Here is a 22,729-nt window from a genome sequence, read left to right as displayed (position 1 = left end):
TTTGCTAAGAAGAGATTACCTCAATCTTTTTATGAAGCTAATATCTCTCTAATTCTTAAAAAAGATAAAGATCCTACTTTATGTACATCTTATTGCCCTATATCACTATTAAATGTAGATTCTAAGATTCTTACAAAAATTTTAGCCATTAGATTAGAAAAAGTACTATCACAGATTATTTCAGAAGATCAAACTGGTTTTATGAGGAATCGGTATTCCTTTTTTAATGTTAGAAAATTGATTAATATAATTCATACTTCACCACCCACAATCCCAGAATGTGTTATCTCATTAGATGCTGAAAAAGCTTTTGATAGAGTTGAATGGTTATATTTATTTAATACATTGAGAAATTTTAATTTTAGTCCTAACTTTATATCATGGATTAAATTAATATATCATAAACCTGTTGCTTCTGTTCTTACAAATAACTATAGATCCTCTTTTTTTCAATTATCTCGTGGTACGAGACAAGGCTGTCCCTTAAGTCCTTTATTATTTAATATTGCATTAGAACCTTTAGCTATTGGTATTCGTGAATCTCCTAATATTTTTGGTATTACCCGTAATGAGAAGTTATACAAATTATCACTTTATGCTGATGACTTGCTGTTATATATTTCTGACCCTGATAGGTCTATTCCCGCTATTTTATCCTTGTTGGTTCAATTTGGTATTTTTTCTGGTTATAAACTAAACTTAGATAAGAGTGAATTATTTCCTTTAAATGCACAAACTTTATTGAGTGATAGGATACCATTTAAAATTGTTACTGATAACTTTACCTATTTAGGTATAAAAATTACCAAGAAATATAAAGATTTATTTAGACTGAATTTTTTACCTATGCTTCATCAAATTCATCAACTTACTACAAGATGGTCTCCTTTATTTTTATCATTAATTGGTCGGATTAATGCTATTAAAATGATGATTTTACAGAAATTTTTATACTTATTTCAAGCCTTACCAATTTTTATTTCTAAATCTTTTTTTGATAACATTGATTAAAAAATTTCCTCATTTGTGTGGCAAAATAAAAACCCTAGGTTAAGTAAAAGGCAATTACAAAAATCTAAAAAAGATGGTGGTTTAGCTTTACCTAACTTTAGATTTTATTATTGGGCAAATAATATTCGTAACTTAATGTATTGGAAACTAGATTTGGATTCACCACTGTGCCCACAGTGGGTAAATTTGGAATGTAATGAGGTAAAGGAATATTCTCTATTCTCTGTTCTTGGTTCTTGTCTTCATGCTGATTTAGTTAAATTTAATAAACAAATATCTAATCCTGTTATTAAACATACATTACGAATTTGGTTTCAATTTCATAAGTTTTTTACTTTGAAAAACTTTGGTCTTGATAGCCCTATCTTACTTAATTTCTTTTTCAAACCCTCTTGGACAGATCAAGCTTTTAACATATGGAAAAGGAAAGGTATAAAATGTTTTCGTGATCTTTTCTTTGAAGACACTTTGATGTCATTTGATCAACTTTCCAACAAATTTGAATTACCTAAATCTAATTTTTTCAGATATTTACAAATTAGAAATTTCTTACATAAAGTTTTACCATCTTTTCCTAATTCAACTTTAGTGGATTTTACAGATTTGATTTTTACCTTAAACCCATGTCAGAAGGGATTAGTAGCTTTTATTTATAATATGATTATGAAGATACAATCAGAAATATCAGTTAGAATTAAACAAGAATGGGAAAAAGAACTTCGATATAATATATCAACAGATAAATGGGAAAAAATTTTGCAAATGGTTAATTCCTCTTCTATATGTGCTAAACATGCTTTAATACAATTTAAAATTGTACATAGAGCTCATATGTCTAAAGATAAACTTGCTCGATTCTATTCTCATATTAACCCTCAATGTGACAGATGTCATTCAGAAGTGGCCTCATTGACCCATATGTTTTGGTCATGTCCCACTTTACATAACTATTGGAAGGACATATTTACTATCATTTCTTCAATTTGGAATATAGATTTACAACCTCATTTTATTGCTGCAATTTTTGGCATACCAAATGAAGATGGTAATCAGTTTTCCCCTTCAATCAGACGAATGATTGCTTTTGTAACATTAATGGCCAGAAGGTCTATATTACAAAATTGGAAAGAAGTAAATCCTCCTACCACGTTTCAGTGGTTTTCTCAAACTATTTCTTATCTGAGCCTGGAAAAAATTAGAAGCACTATTTTTGACTCATCAATTAAATTTGAAGAAACTTGGAGACCGTTTATTCGACATTTTCATATGAATTAATTTGGCCTTTTCCGGACCTTCTTTCTGCTTATTCATGTTCAGGTATGGAGTTCTGGAGTTTTTTGACACTATCATATACTTATAAGCTATTATTATTGCCCATATTAGTTTAGTTTAGTGTTTTATTTTTGTTAATTTATACTTTTTTCACATTTTCAAATTTTTTCTTCTTTTAATGATTATTTTTGTTTTTTTTTCATATATAATTATATGGACTTGATTGATTAATGTATTTTTTTCTGTTGATGTTTAATAGGATATTGTTATCTTATTATCAACGTGACTTCAAGTCTATTGTATTCATAATTTACTCATTATTATGTTATGTTTTTTTATATGTATATATGAAAATCAATAAAAAAAATTGAAAAAGAAAGAAAGAGAATGCAAAAAGTCTCTAATTTGTAATTATCGAAGAAAGTGAGTTCTAGGTAGACTGCTTAACTGACAATTGTTCAAATGAAGAGAGACTATCACTAACAAACAAATCATGAAAACTACATCAGACATAGAAATTTTAAAAAAAGTTAGAAAAAATGGGACTATGTTTCTAAAATGGGCGCATTTAAACTTGCAGAAAAGGGAAAAGGATGGATAGACCAAAGTGTTTGGCGTGAAGATGGAGGGAAATTGGATGATATGGATTGGTATTGATGAAGAAAGAGCACTGAAGACTTTTTAGCTATAGCTCATCTGGCTGGAAGACAGAAATATTGATGGTGTAACTGGTGGTACTGAACTAAAGGAGAATGCTGAAAAAGTCCCAACAGGAATTTCAAGGAATAAATCCTCTAGTTTTTGTCAGAATTGGCTGTGTTGTGTTGTGGACTTAATATTTCAGTAATATTTGAGTAATATTGTAAATATGTTGTTTAGCATTTGTTTACATAATTCATTTGGGGTTATATGTAAAAGTATGTGAATGGCATACATTATCACGTCACCACGTCATGAGTGCGCACCTCGCTAAGTTAGAAAGAATTGAGGCATACATCTCCCAGTTTTGTGTTTTTCTTTTGATTAGGTTGGGAGCAAGACCAGGGAATGTGGGGAATGGTGTCTCAGGTCAATGACTCCTCACAGTAGAGGTCTGAGGAGACACTTGACATAAGGTCAATTGAATCAGTCTGGAGTACTATTTCTACGCTCAGGCCTGCTGGGTGTTATCAACATTTTTGGATTTTATTCCAGATTTTCATCATCTGCTGCTTGTCTTTTGATCTGTGGCTAGTTCTTGTGTAATTTTATCAATCCTGTGCCATAATCAGTTAGCATGAAGTGGAATCTTTCAGGTTGAGTCCACACCAATCATCAGCCAGCCATTTCCATGAATATCACATTAATCCTGTTTGTACTCTCCACGTTCTCTTCAGCACACTTCTAGATTCTATCCATCACCTACGCTAGAGACAATTGACACTGCCCAATTTACTTACCAAACCAATGCACTTAGAAGAAACCAACTCAGTCAAATGGAGAATGTGCAAACTTCACATAACACCCAAGGTGTAGATTAAATGTACTTGACCAGTGCTGAGGCCACAACTCTTCTCGCTGCAGCACTGTGTTGCCTGTGTTCTGCTCTTTACACAGCTCAGGACAGAATAGTAGCCATCAACTAATATTCAGTACCCTCTGCCAGTCAATACTGATTTGCAGCATTTTGTAGAGACCACTCTGTTTCTACCATTCCCTTTGTTCTCACAGCCTCTCCCTTTTTTCTTCAAGGTTCCGAGTAGTTTCCCAGTTCTGAATGAAGGTCATTGAGTAGGGATGCACACTTTTTCTCCCTCTGGTTGCTGCCTAACCTGTTGTTGTTTCCAGCATTTTCTGTGTTTATGCTGGGATATTGCTGTTCAAAGGTGCTCTGAGTGTGAGATGATGCATTCAGATTTTCAGCTCTAATGTATGTGATTGAGATACAGAGCTGAGCAGCAGCTTTTAACACCTAATGTGCAATTTTATTTTGTATAGGTACAGCTACATGATCGACAACGTAATTCTCCTGATAACTGGAACATTACATCAGCGATCCATTTCTGAACTGGTTCCAAAGTGCCATCCCTTGGGCAGCTTTGAACAAATGGAAGCTGTGAACATTGCTCAGACACCAGCAGAACTCTATAATGCCATCTTGGTTGATACTCCTTTGGGTAAGAAACATGTCAGTGACTGGAATTCTCAGAAAAGATGTTTGATATTTCTAACATGATCAATCTAAACATCTTTAGTTATTGAGATTTTGCTCATGATTCTGCCTTATTCCACCACAATAAAGATATTATTATTCTTCTAGACTTGATCACACAGCAAAATTTTGTTTGTTACGTACGATTTTTAGTCACTTCTAAGAGACTGGGGAAGGAGCTGATGATTACAGACCAGAATAGGATGATTGCTCATAATAATAGAACTGTGTTTGCAAGCCACCTAATTTCAAAGTTCAAAGTAAATTTATTATTAAAGTACATGTACGTCACCATATACAACCCTGAGATTCATTTTCTTGTGGGCGTTCAAAGTAAATATAAAAACAAAATAGAATCAATGAAAGACCCCACCTAATACACCGGATGAACACCCAATGTACAAAATACAACAAATTGTGCAAATACAAAAAGAAAGAAAACAAAATAAAAAATAAATTAACAATAAATATCAAGAACATGAGATGCAGAGTCCTTGAGAGTGGGAACAGTTCAGTAATGGGATGGGTGAAGTTATACCCTTTCTTTTAAATAGGAAAGATGAGCCTGTGTTTTTTTTTGTATTTCCCAAATATTTAATAAACTTTGCTGGAATTAAATATTGCTGTAATGAATTGAGAAGCAATCTTCAATGCAGCTTCACACGAAAGCAAGCTTGCCTTTCCTGTTCAAAGAAACTGCGTTAATTAGAAGACCACACAAAGATTGGCAGCTATTCTCTCCAGTTTTTCCTTTTCAGCCCTGCAAAAGCTGGATGGCTCCACTCCTTGGCTGTTAGTGAGTGCGAGCCTGAAGGCACACACTCAGCGATTCAGGAACAGCTTCTTCCTCTCTGCCATCCGATTTCTGAATGTGTATACATGCGTATGTGCATTATTATTATTATTTTGTATTGTACTGCTGCTGCAAAGACCAGTTTCACGACATATGCCGGTGATATAAACCTGATTCTGATTAATTTAAGTATACATTTTAAAAGATGGAAAAGGGCTGGAAATATTTACCAGGTCAAACAACATTTTGGACAGAAACAGTTAAATTTCAATTGATGACACCCTTAATTTGAAGAATAAGGTATATAGGTAGCCAGTGCAGACTGGAAATGAGTTTATTATTGTATTTCAGTTGTTTACTTGTACTATGTCAGTAAGTTAACTTCTTAAACAAAAGTTGGGTATCTAGAATGCTGTACGAAGAAATTATGTAGGTTCTATTGTACTCTGGAATGGTTCAGCCTTTGTCCCTCAAGAATAAAACTGAGATCCAGGTTTAGGTGTCCAAAAATTTAATGCTTAATAAACAAAAGGATAGCTCCTACAAGAAATTCTGATCTATGTTTTATTAAAATATTCTTAGAAACCTTTGAATACTGATGACAAAGTGAGAGTATTTAAGCATCTCCCTTGTGTGAATTGGAATATATTAAAGTGGTGCTGCATGAGATCTTTACCAAGTTCTTGAGCATGTTCTTCTTTTTAATTCATTAAATCTTTACGATCGTATGCTGACAGCCCAGATGTGTAACCTTTTAGAGTTTTCTTTCCCCTGATCTGTGCACCGCGACATGAAGCACTTCAGTTTTTTCTTGGCAAATTGCTGAGAGCTTTCGGAGCATGCTGTGCTAATGCTGTGAGGGTCCACATAATTGTGGACTTTGAGTTGATTTCCATTCTGTTTTCAAAGTGGTGACTTTAGCCAGAATAGAAGCTAGATTGCTTAGAATTTTTTTAAGAAGCTTTTTGTTCCCTGAATACTTCAGAAATGTAATTAATCATTAACCTGTTTCTGAAGATGTTCTCCCTTTTTGGGACAGCTCTGCAGTTACTTCCACCCTCTGGTCTTTTCTAAATAATTCTTCCAGCCAGGAAAGAGACAGGAACACAGGATGCAAGCAACATGCTGAATGGTTTAAATGCTTCTGTGTTTGGAAGCATATGCAGTTTATAGTTATTGATAGTTCTTAAGTATTTTTAAAGTAATTGCATTTGTTTGAGAACTTGTAGCTTAGAATGTACAAGGATAAGTGCAATAAGGGGGTCTTTATCTTTATTTCAGCTGCATTTTTCCAGGATTGTATATCTGAACAGGACCTTGATGAAATGAATATTGAAATTATTCGTAACACACTATACAAGGTAACTACAAACTAACCCTATCTGAAAATTTTAAATCTCTATGCACAACAGTAAATAATGTCTGTGCCAAGAAATGGCAGACATTCTCCTCTTGGGCAGCCAGTGGTAGCATGGTTGTAATAAAACCAGTAAAATCCCTCTCAATGTGTATTGTTCAAGAAGTCCCAAAACCACTAACAATATTCTATAAATATCAAACCAAGGCTCAGTTGGCATTCAGTTGTACACTAAACCACCCACGATTTAATATTATTGGCAATAAAATTGCTGGTGTAGACTCTGATGTGAGACTTGTATTTTGTTGGAATGTCATTTGATTATAATGACATTATTAACTAGCCTTGTTATAATTTAATGGTGAACTTTGTTGAGTTGTTTCATATAATTTTAGATGCATCTTGATGCGTAATTGACTTAATTGGTTTTCTTGCCTTCAGGCATATCTTGAATCATTTTATAAGTTCTGCAAGACTTTGGGAGGTACAACTGCTGATGCAATGTGTCCTATTTTGGAGGTGAGAATTTTGAATACATTGCACAAGATTCTGAAATATTGCTTTAGGTTCTTTGTGCACTTGTGCATCTAGCTTTTTCAATAAATTTGTCCCCTAAATAAAGTGTCTTTTTCTGGTTAATAAAAATCAACATATTACCTTACTTAGAGATCTGCTTAAATTATGTAATATTGGGTAATTTTAGGCCATAAGACCTAGGAGTAGAGTTAGACCGCTCGGCTCATCAAGTCTTCTCTGCCTGATTTATTATCTCTCTCAACCCCATTCTTTTGCCTTCTCCCTGTAATCTTTTACATCTTTGTTAATCAAGAACCTATTAACCTCCACTTTAAATATACCCAATGACTTGGCTTCCACAGCCATCTGTGACAATGAATTCCACAGATTCACCACAATCTGGCTAAAGAAATTCTTCATCTCTGTTCTAAAGGAAATTGTCTTTTGCAGCTGCTGCTCCTGGCCCTAGACTCCCGCACTATAGGATGTATCCATTCTATCTAGGCCTATCAATATTCAATAGGTTTCAGAGAAATCACCCCCACATTCTTCTGAGCTCCAGTGAGTGCAGGCCAGAGCCATCAAATGCTCCTCATACATGGACCCTGTTTGATGACAGCACATCCTTGCTTAGATAAGGGACCCAAAACTCCTCATAAGTGTGTGTCTAACCAATGTTTTATAAAACCCCGGCATTACATCCTTACCTTTATATTCTAGTCTTCTCGATGAATGCTAACCTTGCATTTGCCTTCCTTACCACTGACTCAACCTGCCAGTTTGCCTTTAGGGAATCCTGTATGAGGACTCTCAAGTCACTTTGCACCTCTAATTTCTGAATTCTGTGCCCCATTTAGAAAATGGTCTATGCCTACATTCCTTCTACCGAAGTGCACAACCGTACATTTCCCTACACTGTATTCCATTTGCCACTTTGCCAGTTCCCCTAATCTGAATGATCCTCTTTCATTCTCCTAAACTGCAGTGAGTACAGGCACGGAGCCATTCGGATGCTTTTCACACGTTAACCCTTTCATTCCTGGGATCATTCTTATAAGCTTCCTCTGGATCCTCTCTAATACCAGCATATCCTTTCTTAGATATGGGGCCCAAAATCAATGCCTTGTAAAACCTTACTACATCCTTGTTTTTGTATTTTAGACCTCTTGAAATGAATGCTAATCTTGCATTTACCTTCCTTACCACTGACTCAACCTGCAAGCTAACCTTTAGGGAATTTTGCACTGGGACTTCCAAGTTCCTTTGTACCTACATTTCTAAATTTGCATCTCGTTTAGTCTTTATTCCTGCTATCAAAGTGCATGACCACACACTTCTTTGCACTGTCTGTCACTTTGCCCATTCTTCCAATTTGTTCAAGTCCTTCTGCAGACTTCCTGCTTCCTCATCACTACATGCCCCTCCACCTGTTTTTATCAGGTGTAAAACCTGGCCACAAGGCCATCAATTCCATTATCCCGATCATTAACATAGCATGAAAAGTTGTGAACCCAACACAGTCCATGGAGCACACCACTAGTCACCAGCAGCTAACCAGAAAAGCTACCCTTTATTCCCACTCTTAGCCTTCACCCACTCAGTCAACCTTCTGTCCATGCTAGTGTATTTTCTGTAATACTATGGGCTCTTGTTTAGTAGCCTTGTGTGACCTCTTGCCAAAGGCCTTCTGAAAATCCAAGTAAGTGCCATACAGAAATTTGCAAGTCAAGGCATTTGATAAGGTACCTCATGCAAGACTTATTGAGAAAGTAAGGAGACATAGGATCCAAGGGGACATTGCTTTGTGGATCCAGAACTGGCTTGCCCACAGAAGGCAAAGAATGGTTGTAAATGGGTCATATTCTGCATAGAGGTTGGTGACTAGTGGTGTGCCTCAGGGATCTGTTCTGGGACACCTTCTCTTCGTGATTTTTTTAATAAATAACCTGGATGAAGAAGTGGAGGGATAGGTTTGTAAATTTGCTGAAGACACAAAGGTTGGGGGAGTTGTGGATAGTGTGGAGGGCTGTCAAAAGCTACAGCTGACATTGATAGGATGCAAAACTGGGCTGAGAAGTGACAGATGGAGTTCAACCCAGATAAGGGTGAGGTGGTTCATTTTGATAGGTCAAATATGATGGCAGAATATAGTATTAATGGTAAAGCTCTTAGCAGTGTGAAGGATCAGAGGGATCTTGAGGTCCAAGTCCGTAGGACACTCAAAGCTGCTGAGCAGGTTAACTGTGTGGTTAAGAAAGCATAGGGTGCATTGGCTTTCATCAACTGTGGGACTGAATTTAAGAGCCGAGAGGTAATGTTACAGCTATATAGGACCCTGGTCAGACCCCACTTGGAGAACTGTGCTGTTCTGGTCACCTCACTACAGGAAGGATGTGGAAACTATAGGAAGGGTGCAGAGGAGATTGACAAGGATGTTGCCTGGATTGGGGAGTGTGCCTTCTGAAAACAGGTTGAGTGAACTTGGCCACTTCTCCTTGAAGCGATGGAGGATGAGAGGTGACCTGATACGGATGTATAAGATGATGAGAGTCATTGATCGTGTGGATAGTCAGAAGCTTTTTCCCAGGGCTGAAATGGTTGCCACAAGAGGACCCAGGGAGTAGGTACAGAGGAGATGTTGGGGGTAAGTTTTTTTTATGCAGAGAGTGGTGAGTGCATGGAATGGGCTGCCAGCGACGGTGGTGGAGGCAGATACGATAGGGTCTTTTAAGAGACTCTTGGATAGATACCTGGAGCTTAGAAAAATACAGGGCTACGCTTAACTCTAGGTAATTTCTAAAGTAAGTACATGTTTGGTACAACATTGTGGGCTGAAGGACCTGTATCGTGTGGTAGGTTTTCTATGTTTCTATGTGGGTAAAAAAAAAACATTTGCTGCCTCTCCTTTGTCTATCCTGCCTGTTATTTTCTCAAACCATTTCAACAGATTTGTCAGGATGGATTTCCTGTTAAGGATACTATGATGACTTTGACCTATTGTGTACCTCCAAGTACCCTGAAAGCACAAGTGTTTTATTGTAATTTAAAACGTTGATTAATCACATTTGCAGCTTGGTCAGTTCCATATTAGTATAACTGTATTAATTGGGTTATATGCTTTACAAAAATGTGCAGTATTTTGCAGGTCACTTTGTGAGATAAAACTTGATAGGTAAATTAATTTTTTTTGTATTGTGTAGTTTGAAGCAGACAGGCGGGCTTTCATCATCACCATAAACTCTTTTGGGACGGAGCTGTCTAAAGAAGATCGAGCTAAACTGTTCCCTCATTGTGGAAAACTTTATCCTGAAGGACTTGCTCAGTTAGCTAGAGCTGATGACTATGAGCAGGTGAAGACAGTGGCAGACTATTACCCAGTAAGTATTGGGGAGGTTCTGCTGTGAAGAATTCTAGAATAATGCACACGAAAATTGCCAAATTGCAACTAACTTATCTACAATTTGTGAACCTTATTTAAAGTAATTTTGATTTCTGCATTCTCTAGTACAATGAAATTCATGCTTGTTAAGTCTTAAAGTGTGTGTGCTTCAGTTTCAAAACACAATATATTGGAGTTGCTCATCTTTAAATTTTCTTCTGATATTACAAACTTAAGTGTAAGTCAGTGGTTTTCATTGTGTGTAGAATAAAGTATTGGATATAAATTACTATTTAGCAAATGCTGTTGGTGCACGATTTAAAAACAATTGTGTTAACAAATTATTTGGCTGTATTTGGAGACAACTATCTGATCCTGACTGCACTGCTATCTCTTCCTCAGGAATACAAACTACTTTTTGAAGGAGCTGGCAGCAATCCTGGAGACAAAACCCTCGAGGATAGATTTTTTGAACATGAGGTACTTTATTTTAATAAGTGCTAGGGACAGAAGTGGAGGACTGCATGAAATGTGCCCTCGTGTTCTTCACCCAGAGTGTGGACATTGACATGGAGCCCAAAATTTAGTTTCATGCACATTTGTTTTCAATGTTGATATAATCTCAAACAAAGGTTGGAGCAATGAGATTAGTTAGTGCCTATTAAGTAAAATGTTGCTGATGCATTGAGATGAACTATCTATTTTTAATTGGTGAGTAGATTGGCAACAATTTGATAAATTCATCAATTTTGTATAAAAAGTCCTAAAGAGTTTTCATTGCATGAGATTTTTAAAAATGGCTATGGTAGATGTCACTGTAGGAATGAGAAGTTCTTGGAGGTTGTTGGGTTGTTTATACCTTGTATGTTGGTGTCTTTGAGGGGCTGTAAAGAAAATTTTCATTAGTATCAAGAAAATGTTGTTGGGTATACAGAGCATGAATATAGGTGGGGGAATGTACAATGGCCCAGGCTCAACGTCTCCTTGTGTTGTAGCAGCTGCTGTTTTCACTTTGCAAGATGTGCATGAAGCATTTTGAATATTTGGCAGATACTGTGTGGTGTCACTGGCAAAGAAATGTAGGGGACGGGAATTGAATGACTGTTGAATCTGCTCTCACCTGTTTGGGAAAGCACACAGCTACGTGTAGAGGGCAATTCTGCAACGCCCTTCACACCCTCCTTGTGCCTCAGATCCATGCTGTTGGGTGCTTCTAGCTGTATAAAATATTCAGCACTATAGTGCTCTTGGGATGTGTGATTCTGGGAATTCTTCCTTTGATCCACATTGAACTGCGCATCAAGAGAATAGAAACAGGCATGGATACTGAGATCAAAGGACATGGTTCCATGCTGAATGGCTCTACCTGAAACTCAAAAATGATGCCAGCTGTATCTTCCTGCATGTGGTTTGTAACCTTGGATTTGACATCAACATTGTGTACGGGAGCCTCTTGCAGCCAGAGCTGAAGGTTGCGACAGGGCTTCCTGTTAATGTTACAGGCATTAAGGGAATTTGGAAGGGAGAAAACAATGTAGATATTTACAAGTTTATGGCTGTATATTTTAAAAAAAACAACTATTTGTAGCCACTAGTATTGCTCTTAATGTTATTGCTGTAATTTCTGCTGTTTTCAATATTTGAAAATGCTGTTGCTTTTCTATGTTGGTGTTATTAAAATTGCAGTTTGTTCTTGCTAATAACTTCAGTGTAATCTTGTTGAATTAGTGTACAGCCTCTTAAAATAATTTTCTATTCAACTTCAGTAAATCCAGTAACCTTGCAATGGGATTTTCCACAAGATAGTGTGAGTAACCTACAGGTGACTGCTCGGATGCTTTTAGAGGCAACCTGCTGTTTTTAGCAAGTTTACATTGACATTATTAGCAACAATTAAAATGTGTGATTTGTGATTGTGAGTTTAGGAACAGGAAATTCCTGTTTAAGTATAGAGCAGTTATAAAATGTCTCAAGGTCTATGAAACCTTAAGCTCACACTACTTATAAAGGAGCTTATTGAAGTGGGTGTCAGAAAAGGATAAAGAATTTACCTACCTTAAGTTCTGCAAAAGTATTGTAAATATTTAGAATCAAAATTTAGGGAATCTAACCCCTGTGCAATTCTGACATCAACTTTTGGCATGTATGTTTCAGGTTAAACTGAACAAGTTGGCATTCCTAAACCAATTCCACTTTGGCGTCTTCTATGCATACGTGAAACTTAAAGAACAGGAATGCAGGAATATTGTGTGGATTGCAGAATGTATCGCACAGAGGCACAGGGCCAAGATTGATAATTACATTCCGATCTTCTGAAGTCCTGATTGACTACTGATACATGATATGTTAATTGCATTGATCGCCCTGCACTGTTTCTAATTAAGAATGTTTTCATGTGTAAAACGTGTATTGAGTTTCCTGGATGTATTCCACATATTTCAGTTTTATTTAAAAGGCATTATTGACAATCTAATGTGTAATCTTTCTTGAAATTACATTAAGACATTGAAACTCCAAATCCTTGTGAATACTTCAGAAGAATTTTAATTATGGTAATCTCAGTGGGATTTGCAAGTGGTTTTGCTATGTTCAAAACCATTGCTATTTTCTCTATTTAATTGTAGTGATTGTTTTTTAAACCTGATGTTTCAATTGTGTGGCACACTAGCTTATGGCAACGTTACTATTCTCTGAGTGCATAAAAAAAATCTTTATTGAAGTCATGTTTGTGTCCTGATTGCTGCACAGTCAAGGTGAATAGCTGGATCAGGAGGTCAGTGTTACCTTTTCAGATATTTCAATGTGCTATATTTCCAGCAAATACACCAAATAGCATTGGGGAAGTGAAAGTTGGCTTTTGTGTTGAAGCCAATTGTCAGATCTTTTTCTTTCAGAATTGATTTTGGAGCATTTATTTCTGCATGTGGCATTTTGGCATTACTCCAGCATTCATGCTAAACTGTTTACATTGAGAAAAAGATTGCTTGCTTAACCCATGTTCACTGTAGCAGTTTTGCTTGAAATCTTGAAGTATAAAATGGGAATTTTCAGAATGGTAGATTCATGAATATGCACCTGTAATTTCTGTGCTGTTAGGTAATTCATGCTAACTGTTTTGTGTAATAATTAGGATATATTCTGATTAACCTGAGACTAAAAGCTAATCCTGTGATTTGTTGACAACTGTATATTGTATATCTGATGAGGTTCTTTAACAACAGATGTATTTAGTTAAATATTTTATTGTGAAACCGATTTTGGTCCAGATGTTCAAAAATGCATTGAACAGTTCCAGATTTAGTTTTTCATTTCTTTTTGTTTATTCTAAATGTGCTTCTTTGAAGACAGGTCAATAAATCTTTCCTAATTACCGTAGATGTTTTGAATTTGAATTTCTGAGCCCTTCAGTTAAACATTAGGTTTGTCTACAATTTGTTCATCTACTACATTCATTTAGGAATTAAAGTTCTAATTTGTTTCTTTGCCTTTGGTAAACCACTGCAAGAATATTGTGAAGGATTTTCATTGCATGTGTATATCAAAACAAATAGGGGTAGGCTAAACTCATTGTCACGGCTGCTGTGTCTGGCTGGTCCTTGACCTCTATTTTCCTGCCAGTTGGCTTATATCTTTATTCACAGAGTCATAGAAAACTGCAGCACAGAAACAGGCTCTTCAGCCCATCTAGTTCATGCCAAACCTTGCCTCCATTGGCCTACGCCCAGCCCATAGCCTTGCATGCCTCACCCTACCATGTACCTACCCACATTTCTTTTAAATGTTAATCAAACCTTCATTCAATGCTAGTGCTGGCAGCTTACTCCACACTATCACCACTCTCTGAAAAAACTCCCCCTCATATTCACCTTCAACATTTCTTCTTTCACCCTTAACCCATGACCTCTAGTTGCAGTCTTACACAATTTCAAAGGGAAAAGCCTGCATTTCCCCCATCTATAGCACTCAATTTTGTATACCCCTATCAAATCTTCTCTCAGTTTCCTAGAAAATAAAGTACTAACCTACTCAACCTTTCCCTATAACTCAGATCCTCAAGTCCTGGCAACATCTTTGTAATTTTTCTCTATCTTTCAATCTTATTTACATGTTTCCTGTAGGTAGGTGACCCAAACTGCACACAAATTTCCAAATTAGTTATCACCATCATCTTGTACAATTTCAACATAACATCCCAACTCCTGTATTCAGTACATTGATTTATGAAGGCCAATGTCCAGAAGTTTTCTTTATGACCCTATCTACTGTGACACCAAGGAATTATGGATCGGTATACCCTGAAGCCTCTTTTCTACCACACTGCTCAGTGCCCTGCCACTCAACTTATAAGACCTACCCTGGTTGGTCCTCCCAAAGTGCAACACCTCATTAAATTCTGCATTAAATTCCATTTGACAGTTTTCAGCCCATTTTCCCAGCTCGTCCTGCAAACTTTGATAATCTTTGATAATCCTGCTGCAAACTTTGATAATCTTTCTCACTGTCCACTACATCCCCAATCTTGGAGACATCTGCAAATTTGCTTATCCAGTTTACCACATCCAGATAATTGATCTAGATGAAAACAGTAGTGGACTCAGCACCGATCCCTGTGGCGCACCACTAGTCACAGGCCTCCAGTCAGTGAGGCAACCATCTACTACCACTCTCTGGCTTCAATGATCCAATGTCTAATCCAATTTACTGCCTTATCTTGAATACCAAGTGACTGAACCTTCTGGACCAAAATCTCATGTGGGATCTTTTCAAAGGCTTTTCATGTAGAGAACATCCACTGCCTTGCCTTGATCAACTCTTCTGGTAACATCAAAAAACTCTTAAAGATTGGTTAAACATGAGCTACCACACAAAGCCATGTTAATTATCCCCAGTGACTATCTAAATATTTGTACATCTGGTCCTTTAAAATACCTTCCAATAACTTTCCCACTTCTGATGACAGGTTCGCCAGCCTGTTATTTCCTGACTTATTCTTAGCCTTTCTTAAGCAATGGAACAACATTATCCTGCAATCCTCTGGCACATCACTTGTGGCTAATAATATTTTAAATATCTCTGCTACGGCTCCTGCAAGTTCTGCATCAGGCTCTCGCAGGGTCTGAGGAAACGCCTTGTTAGGTATGGGGATTTATCCACCCTAATTTGCCTCAAGACAGTAAGCACCACCTCCTCTGTAATCTGTATAGGGTCCATGACCTCTGCTGCATTGCCTCACTTCTATAAGACTTTGTGTTCATCTCCCAAGTAAATACAGATGCAAAAAGATCCATTTAAGATCTCTCCCTATCTCTTTTGGCTCCACACAGATTTCCACTCTGATTTTCCAAAGGATCGATTTTGTCCTATGCCATCCTTTTGCTTTTAATATATCTGTCGAAGCCCTTGGGATCCTTCTTCACCTTGTCTGCTAGAGCAGCAACCTCATGACTTCCTTCAGCCCTCCTGATTTCCTCGTTAGGTGTTCTCTTGCAGTTTGTTTATTCCTCAAGTACCTCATTTGCTCCTGCCTGCCCGTACCTGTTGTGCGCCTCCTTTTTCTTAACCAGAGCCTCAATATCTCTTGAAAATTAAGGTTCCCTAAACTTGCTGTCCTTGCCTTTTATTCTGTTAGGAACATACAAGCTCTGCTCTCAAATTTTCCACTTACTAAGTACGCCTTTGCCAGAAAACAAACTGTCTCAATTCCACATTTGTCAGATTCTTTCTGATACCATCATAATTGGCCTTCCTCAACTTAGAATCTCAACTCAAGTATCAGACCTACCCTTTTCCATAATTACTTTGAAACTGATAGTATTAAGATCACTGGATGCGAAGTGTTCCCCTGCACAAACTTCCGTCATCTGCTCTCTTTCTTTCCCAATGAGACTAATCTAGTATTGCACTTTGGCTGGGACTTCTATATACTGATGAAGGAAACTTTCCTGAACACATTTGACAAATTCTTTCCCATCCAGCAGTTTAACGTCAATATGTGGAAAGTTAAAAATCATCTCCTATCACAACGTTATGTTTTTTGCAAGAGTATGTTATTTCTTTACAAATTTGCTCCTCTAAATCCTGCTGGCAGTTTGGTGAACTGTAATACAGTCTCATTAGTGTCGTTGTACATTTGTTTATTCCTCAGTTCTACCCATAAAGCCTCACTATTTGTGCTCTCCAGTCTGTCTTGCCTGAACACTGCTGTGACATTTTACCTGACTAGTAATGTCACCCATCCCACTCTATCACATCTAAGATGATGGAACCCCAGCAAATTGAGCTACCAGTCCTGCCCCTCCTGTAACCAATTCTCACTAAGCACATCTACCTTTCCTACATTACTCGATATACGCAGCTCAGAACACAAGTCCAAATGTGCTCACCCTTTTGCTGGTTTTGCCTGTAGGCTTTCTTTCTCCACAACTGTTCCACCATCTGTTCTGGCATTCTTGCTTCCATCCCCCTGCAACTCTAGTTTAAATCAAGACCCCCCCCCCCCCCACCACCCCTGTCCAGGAATAGCAAATCTTCCTGCTAGGGTATTACTCCCCCTCCAGTTCAGGTGCAACTGGTCCCTTCTGTACAGGTCTTACTTTCCCTGGAAGAGAGCCCAATAATCCAAAAATTTGAAGCCTTTCTTCCTGCACCATCTCCATAGCCAGATGTTAAACTGTACGATCTTCTTCTTTCTGGCCTTGTACGGTTAGCAATCCTGAGATCATGACCCTGGAGGTCCTGTCCTTTAACTTGGCACCTAACTCGCTGAACCGATTTTGCAGGATCTTGTCACCCCTCCTACCTATGTCACTGGTACCGACGTGGACCACAACCTCTTGCTCCTCACCCTCCTATTTAAGAATGCTGAGGACTAGATCTGAGATGTCCCTGACCCTGGCATCTGGGAGGCAACATATATCTGGGAATCTCGTTCTCGACCATAGAGCCTCCTTTCTATTCCCCAACCAACAAATTCCCTATCACTTCAGCTTAATTTTTCTCCCTCTTGTGAGCTGCAGGGACATGCTAGTTGCCAGAGACCCCACTGCTGTGGCTTTCTTCGCTATGTCATTCCCACCTAACAATATCCAAAGTGGTATTCTTATTGTTGAGGGTATACTGCACTGGTTGCCTGTCTCCTTTCTTCCTCCTGACAGTCACCTAGCTACCCGTGTCCTGCACCTTGGGTGTAACTACCCTGTATGTCTTTCTATCAACCACCACCCCCCCCCTCACCCCAGCCTCCAAATGATCCAGAGTTCATTCAGTTTGGCTCCAACAGGGTTTGTAGAAACTGCAGCTGGATGTTCTTGCAGGTGCAGTCATCAGGGACACCGGAGGTCTCTCTGCCTTCCCACATCTCTTGAGGAGAATTCCACTCTCCTGCCTGGTATTCCCCCCCTCCCCCACCTATGCTAAATGTGTAATAAATAATTAAATAACAAAAAAAAAACCCCATGGCCTACTCTTTTCACTGAAGCCTTGATGGGTCGAAGCCTCAACTCCAGTCTAGCACAGGCCCACTCCCACAATGGCCTTCTCAGTTTAATCTTAAACCTATCTTCTTATTGGGTCTTGCCAAATGTCTAATTATGCACAATTCAATGTCCCCTTGGGAACTGTAACACACAAACTGCCAATTCCCTTCCCCCCCCCCCCCACTTTAATTCTAGACCATAAGACATAGGAGCAGAATTAGGCCAAGCAGCCCATTGAAACTGAACATAGAACATATAGTACAGCATAGTACAGGCCCTTTGGCCCACAATGTTGTGCTGACCCTTCTTCCCTGCCTCCCATATATCCCCCCACTTTAAATTCCTCCATATACCTGTCCAGTGGTCTCTTAAATTTCACTAGTGTATCTGCCTCCACCACTGACTCAGGCAGTGCATTCCACGCACCAACCACTCTCTGAGTGAAAAACCTTCCTCTAATATCCCCCTTGAACTTACCTTAAAGCCACGTCCTCTTGTATTGAGCAGTGGTGCCCTGGGGACGAGGCACTGGCTGTCCACTCTATCTATTCCTCTTAATATCTTGTATACCTCTATCATGTCTCCTCTCATCCTTCTCTCCAAAGAGTAAAGCCCTAGCTCCCTTAATCTCTGATTATAATGCATACTCTCCAAACCAGGCAGCATCCTGGTAAATCACCTCTGTACCCTTTCCAATGCTTCCACATCCTTCCTATAGTGAGGTGACCAGAACTGGGCACAGTACTCCAGGTGTGGCTAACCAGAGTTTTATAGACCTGCATCATTACCTAGTGACTCTTAAACTCTATCCCTCGACTTAAGAAAGCTAACACCCCACAAGCTTTCTTAACTACCCTATTTCCCTGTGAGGCAACTTTCAGGGATCTGTGGACATGTACCCCCAGATCCCTCTGCTCCTCCACACTCCCTAGTATCCTGCCATTTACTTTGTACTCTGACTTGGAGTTTGTCCTTCCAAAGACCCCCTTAGGGTTAGACGTAATCCATCCCTTGTACAGATTATACCTTCCACAAAAGAGATCTCAATACAGAAACATGAAACCCTGCACCCTATATCAGTTACTCAGCCAGATAATCCCATTCTTACCCCCACTGGTGTGTGGCACAGGCAGCAATCCAGAGATTACTACCCTGGAGGTCCTGCTTTTCAGCTTTCTACCTCGCTCCCTAAATTCTCTCTTCAGGAACTCTTTGCTTTTCCAACTTATGTCATTGGTTCCAATATGTACCAAAGACTTCTGGCTCTCATCATCCCCCTTAGAATATTGTAGACACCATCCAAGATATCCCTCACCCTGGCGTATACCATCTGGGTGTCTCTATCACGTCCACAGAATCTTCTCTTCTGCAGTCCTCTTCTCCCCTTTTCCCGTCTGAGCCACAGCAGCAGACTCAGTGCCAGTGACCCCGCCCCTCCCAATAGGTCACTCCCCCTCAACGGTGTCCAAAACGTACACTTATTATTGTGGGGAACGGCCACAGAGGTAACTACTGACTACCCACTTCCTTTCCCTCTCCTGTCAGCCGCCCATTTACCTGCCTCCTGCAACTTAGGGCTGACTATCTCCCTGTAGCTCCTATCAGTTTCCTGCATGAGCTGAAGGACAGAGTTGCTGCTCCCGTTCCTTCACGTGCTCTCTGAGGAGCCACAACTGGTGCAGATGTGGTTATCCAGGAGGCCGGAGGTCTTTCAGAATTCCCACATCTCACACAAAGAACACTGCACAGCCCCTGGAGCCATCCTTACAGCACTATGTACTAAAAAAAAGAATGAAGAAGATAAAGATCACCAGACGCTTAACTCACCCAAGCCTGTTCTCAGTGAAGCCTGATGAGCGAAGCCTCCGCACTCTAATCCTGATCCGCTCCCACAATGGCCACTCCAGAAACGGCTGCTCTGCTTGTCCTTGCCTTATTGTTATTTGCCCTGGTTAATGAATTGCAACAGCACTGCTGAAGAAAGCCAAAATCCCATGGATGCTGAATCTTTCTCTCCCCGGCCTGCGTGAGGCCGAGTCCATCACTCTTCCTCTGAGCAATCCAAAGTCTTCTTGGGAACTGTGGCGACTGCTCCCACTCACTGTTCTTCTCCGCTGTCCAATGTCCGCTTGGGAACCGCGGTGTGCAAAGTGCGTACTTGGAATCCAAACATCTGCCTGCAGAACCTTTGTTTCTTTCTCCACAATTAGCTGCTGATTAATTCTAGCATTTTGTATTAATTTCAGATTTTTTAAATATGATTTTTGTTTTGATCATCTTACATCAGGACTAATTGTAGCCAACCACACATCCACATTCCTCCTGGAGGACCACAACCTCGCTGTAGGTTTGGAGGCTTGCGTGCCTCAATGACTCAGAGCTACGTTGGCTGGAGTCAGGGCTTTATACTTTCGATCTTGGTAGAGTCACCCATACCAAACAGGTCAAAGGGTAAAGGCCAGACTAAAAGAGGTCCACCAATCCTCCAGGTTCAGAAGTTCAGCTCAGGGCAAACAACCTTGATTGGTAAAACAAAATTGCTATAGAAACAGCAATGAAGAATCCTGCTACACCTGAGTGTGACAGTGTTCCTGAGTCTCCACTCGGGACTTGCACGACTGACGGCGGTGAAACCTGAGAGGAAGCTACTGACTCGATGAAGGAATCCCTGAACGCCGCCAGAGATGGAGGATCTTCATTGCTGCCCTAACAGAGAGTGGTGAATCTGTGGAATTCCCTGCCACAGGAAACAGCTGAGGCCAGTTCATTGACTATATTTAAGAAGAAGTTAGATATGGCTCTTATGGCTAAAGGGATCAAGGGGTATGGAGAGAAAGCAGGTACAGGGTTCTGAGTTGGATGATCAGCCATGATCATACTGAATGGCGGTGTAGGCTCGAAGGGCCAAATGGCCTACTCCTGCATCTATTTTCTATGTTTCTATGTTTCTAACTTCCAGAAGATATTAGTAATAGTAATCGCAATACTAATAGTGATTGTGTCTCAGCAACCCCTCCAATATGTGCATTTCAGAATATACCAAGATATTCCGTTCTATTGGTGTCTGATGTCCACAGTGGAGTTTTGCAATTCTGGATAAAATTCTCCAGTTAGGCAAGTTTCTCAGCATTTCTGCTATTAAACCCTTGATCACCTGCTGCCTATAGGGTTTCTGTAAAAATAATACTTCTGTAAAGCACAAGCCTAATCTTCCAATTCATTTATATTGGGCTTGTAAAATGACTGATATGGAAAAAGTAATAACTATTTTCACCTTAACATCCTTTCATTCCTTCAGATTTCAACTTCTTGCCTTCTTAATTCCATTCAGCTTTTAAATTGTCTCTTGCCATGTGGCATTGAATTATATATGACCAAAAACCATACGAGCAGAATTAGGCCATTCAGCCCATTGATTCCACTTTGCCATTTGACCATGGCTGATTTATCCCTCTCGACCCTATTCTCTGCCTTTTCCCCATAAGCTTTGACAACCTTACTAGCCAAGAACTTAGCCACCTCTGCTTTAAATATAGTGAATGATTTCACCTCCGCAGCTGACTGTGGCTATGAGTTCCTCAGATTCACCATCCTCGGGCTAAAGAAATTCCTCCTCATCTCTCTTCTAAAGGGAGATACAAGAGATGTCAAAGGGGCAACTTGATTGGTTGCTGATGACGAATGTTGTTCTGCAGGGGTTGGTGTTGGGACCACTTCTTTTTATGTTGTATGTGAATGGGTCGCCTGATGGAATTGATGGCTCTGTGGCCAAGTTTGTAGACGATATGGAGATATGTGGAGAGGCAGGTGGTGTTGAGGAAGCAGAGAGGCCACAGAAGGAATTGGGCACATTAGGAAAATGGGCAAAGAGGTGGCAGAAGGAATGCACTGTCAGGAAGTGTATGGTCATGCACCTTGGTAGAAAGAATTAAAGCATAGACTGTTTTCTAAACGGGGAGAAAAATTTTTAAAAATCTGAGGTGCAAAGGGACTTGGGACTCCTCATGCAGGATTCCCTAAAAGTTAACTTGCAGATTGAATTGGTGGTGAGGAAAGCAAATGCAATGTTGGCATTCATTTTGAGAGGACTAGAATGTAAGAGGAGGGATGTGATGCTGAGGCTTTATAAGGCACTGGTAAGGCCTCACAGAGCAGTTTTGGACCCCTTATCTAAGAAAGAATGTGCTGACATTGGACAGTGTTCTGAGAAGGTCCACAAGAATAATTGCATGAATAAAAGGGTTATTGTATGAGGAGAATCGATGGCTCTGGGCCTGTACTGACTGGATTTAGAAGAATGAGAGACGATCTCATTGAAACCCATTGAAAGGCCTCAATAGAATGGATGTTGAAAGGATGTTTCCTATTGTTGGGAGAGTATTGGACCAGAGGGCACAACCTCAGAATAGAGGGACATCAATTTAGAACAGAGATTAGGAGGAATTTCTTTAGCCAGAAGGTGGGGAATCTGTGGAATTCATTGCTACAGGTGGCTCTGGAGGGCAGGTCATTGGATGCATTTGAGGTGGCAGTTGATAGGTTCTTGATTAGTGAAGGCATGAAAGGTTACGGGGAGAAGGCAGGAGAATGGAGTTGAGAGGAAAATGGATCAACCATGATAACCATACAATAACCATATAACAATGACAGCACGGAAACAGACCATCTCGGCCCTTCTACTCCATGCTGAACGCTTACTCTCACCTAGTCCCACTGACCTTCACTCAGCCCATAA

The 22,729-nt window shown here is 39.3% G+C and overlaps 1 protein-coding gene across 1 annotated transcript in view; it reads left to right on the top strand.

Moving 5' to 3' along the window:
- Positions 1-13,894, top strand: part of LOC132406770 (V-type proton ATPase subunit d 1) — a 50,400-nt gene extending 36,506 nt beyond the window's left edge. The window contains exons 3-8 of the mRNA XM_059992732.1: positions 4,261-4,439; positions 6,549-6,628; positions 7,066-7,143; positions 10,341-10,517; positions 10,922-10,999; positions 12,674-13,894. Coding sequence (XP_059848715.1) covers positions 4,261-4,439; positions 6,549-6,628; positions 7,066-7,143; positions 10,341-10,517; positions 10,922-10,999; positions 12,674-12,835 — 754 coding nt within the window. The 3' untranslated portion in view covers positions 12,836-13,894. The remainder of the gene's footprint in view (positions 1-4,260; positions 4,440-6,548; positions 6,629-7,065; positions 7,144-10,340; positions 10,518-10,921; positions 11,000-12,673) is intronic.
- Positions 13,895-22,729: the final 8,835 nt, after the last annotated feature.

Source organism: Hypanus sabinus, chromosome 17 (genome assembly GCF_030144855.1).
Source record: "Hypanus sabinus isolate sHypSab1 chromosome 17, sHypSab1.hap1, whole genome shotgun sequence".
NCBI lineage: Eukaryota > Metazoa > Chordata > Chondrichthyes > Myliobatiformes > Dasyatidae > Hypanus > Hypanus sabinus.
Note: the sequence above shows the minus strand (reverse complement) of the source record. Positions and strands in the feature narration are given on the sequence as shown.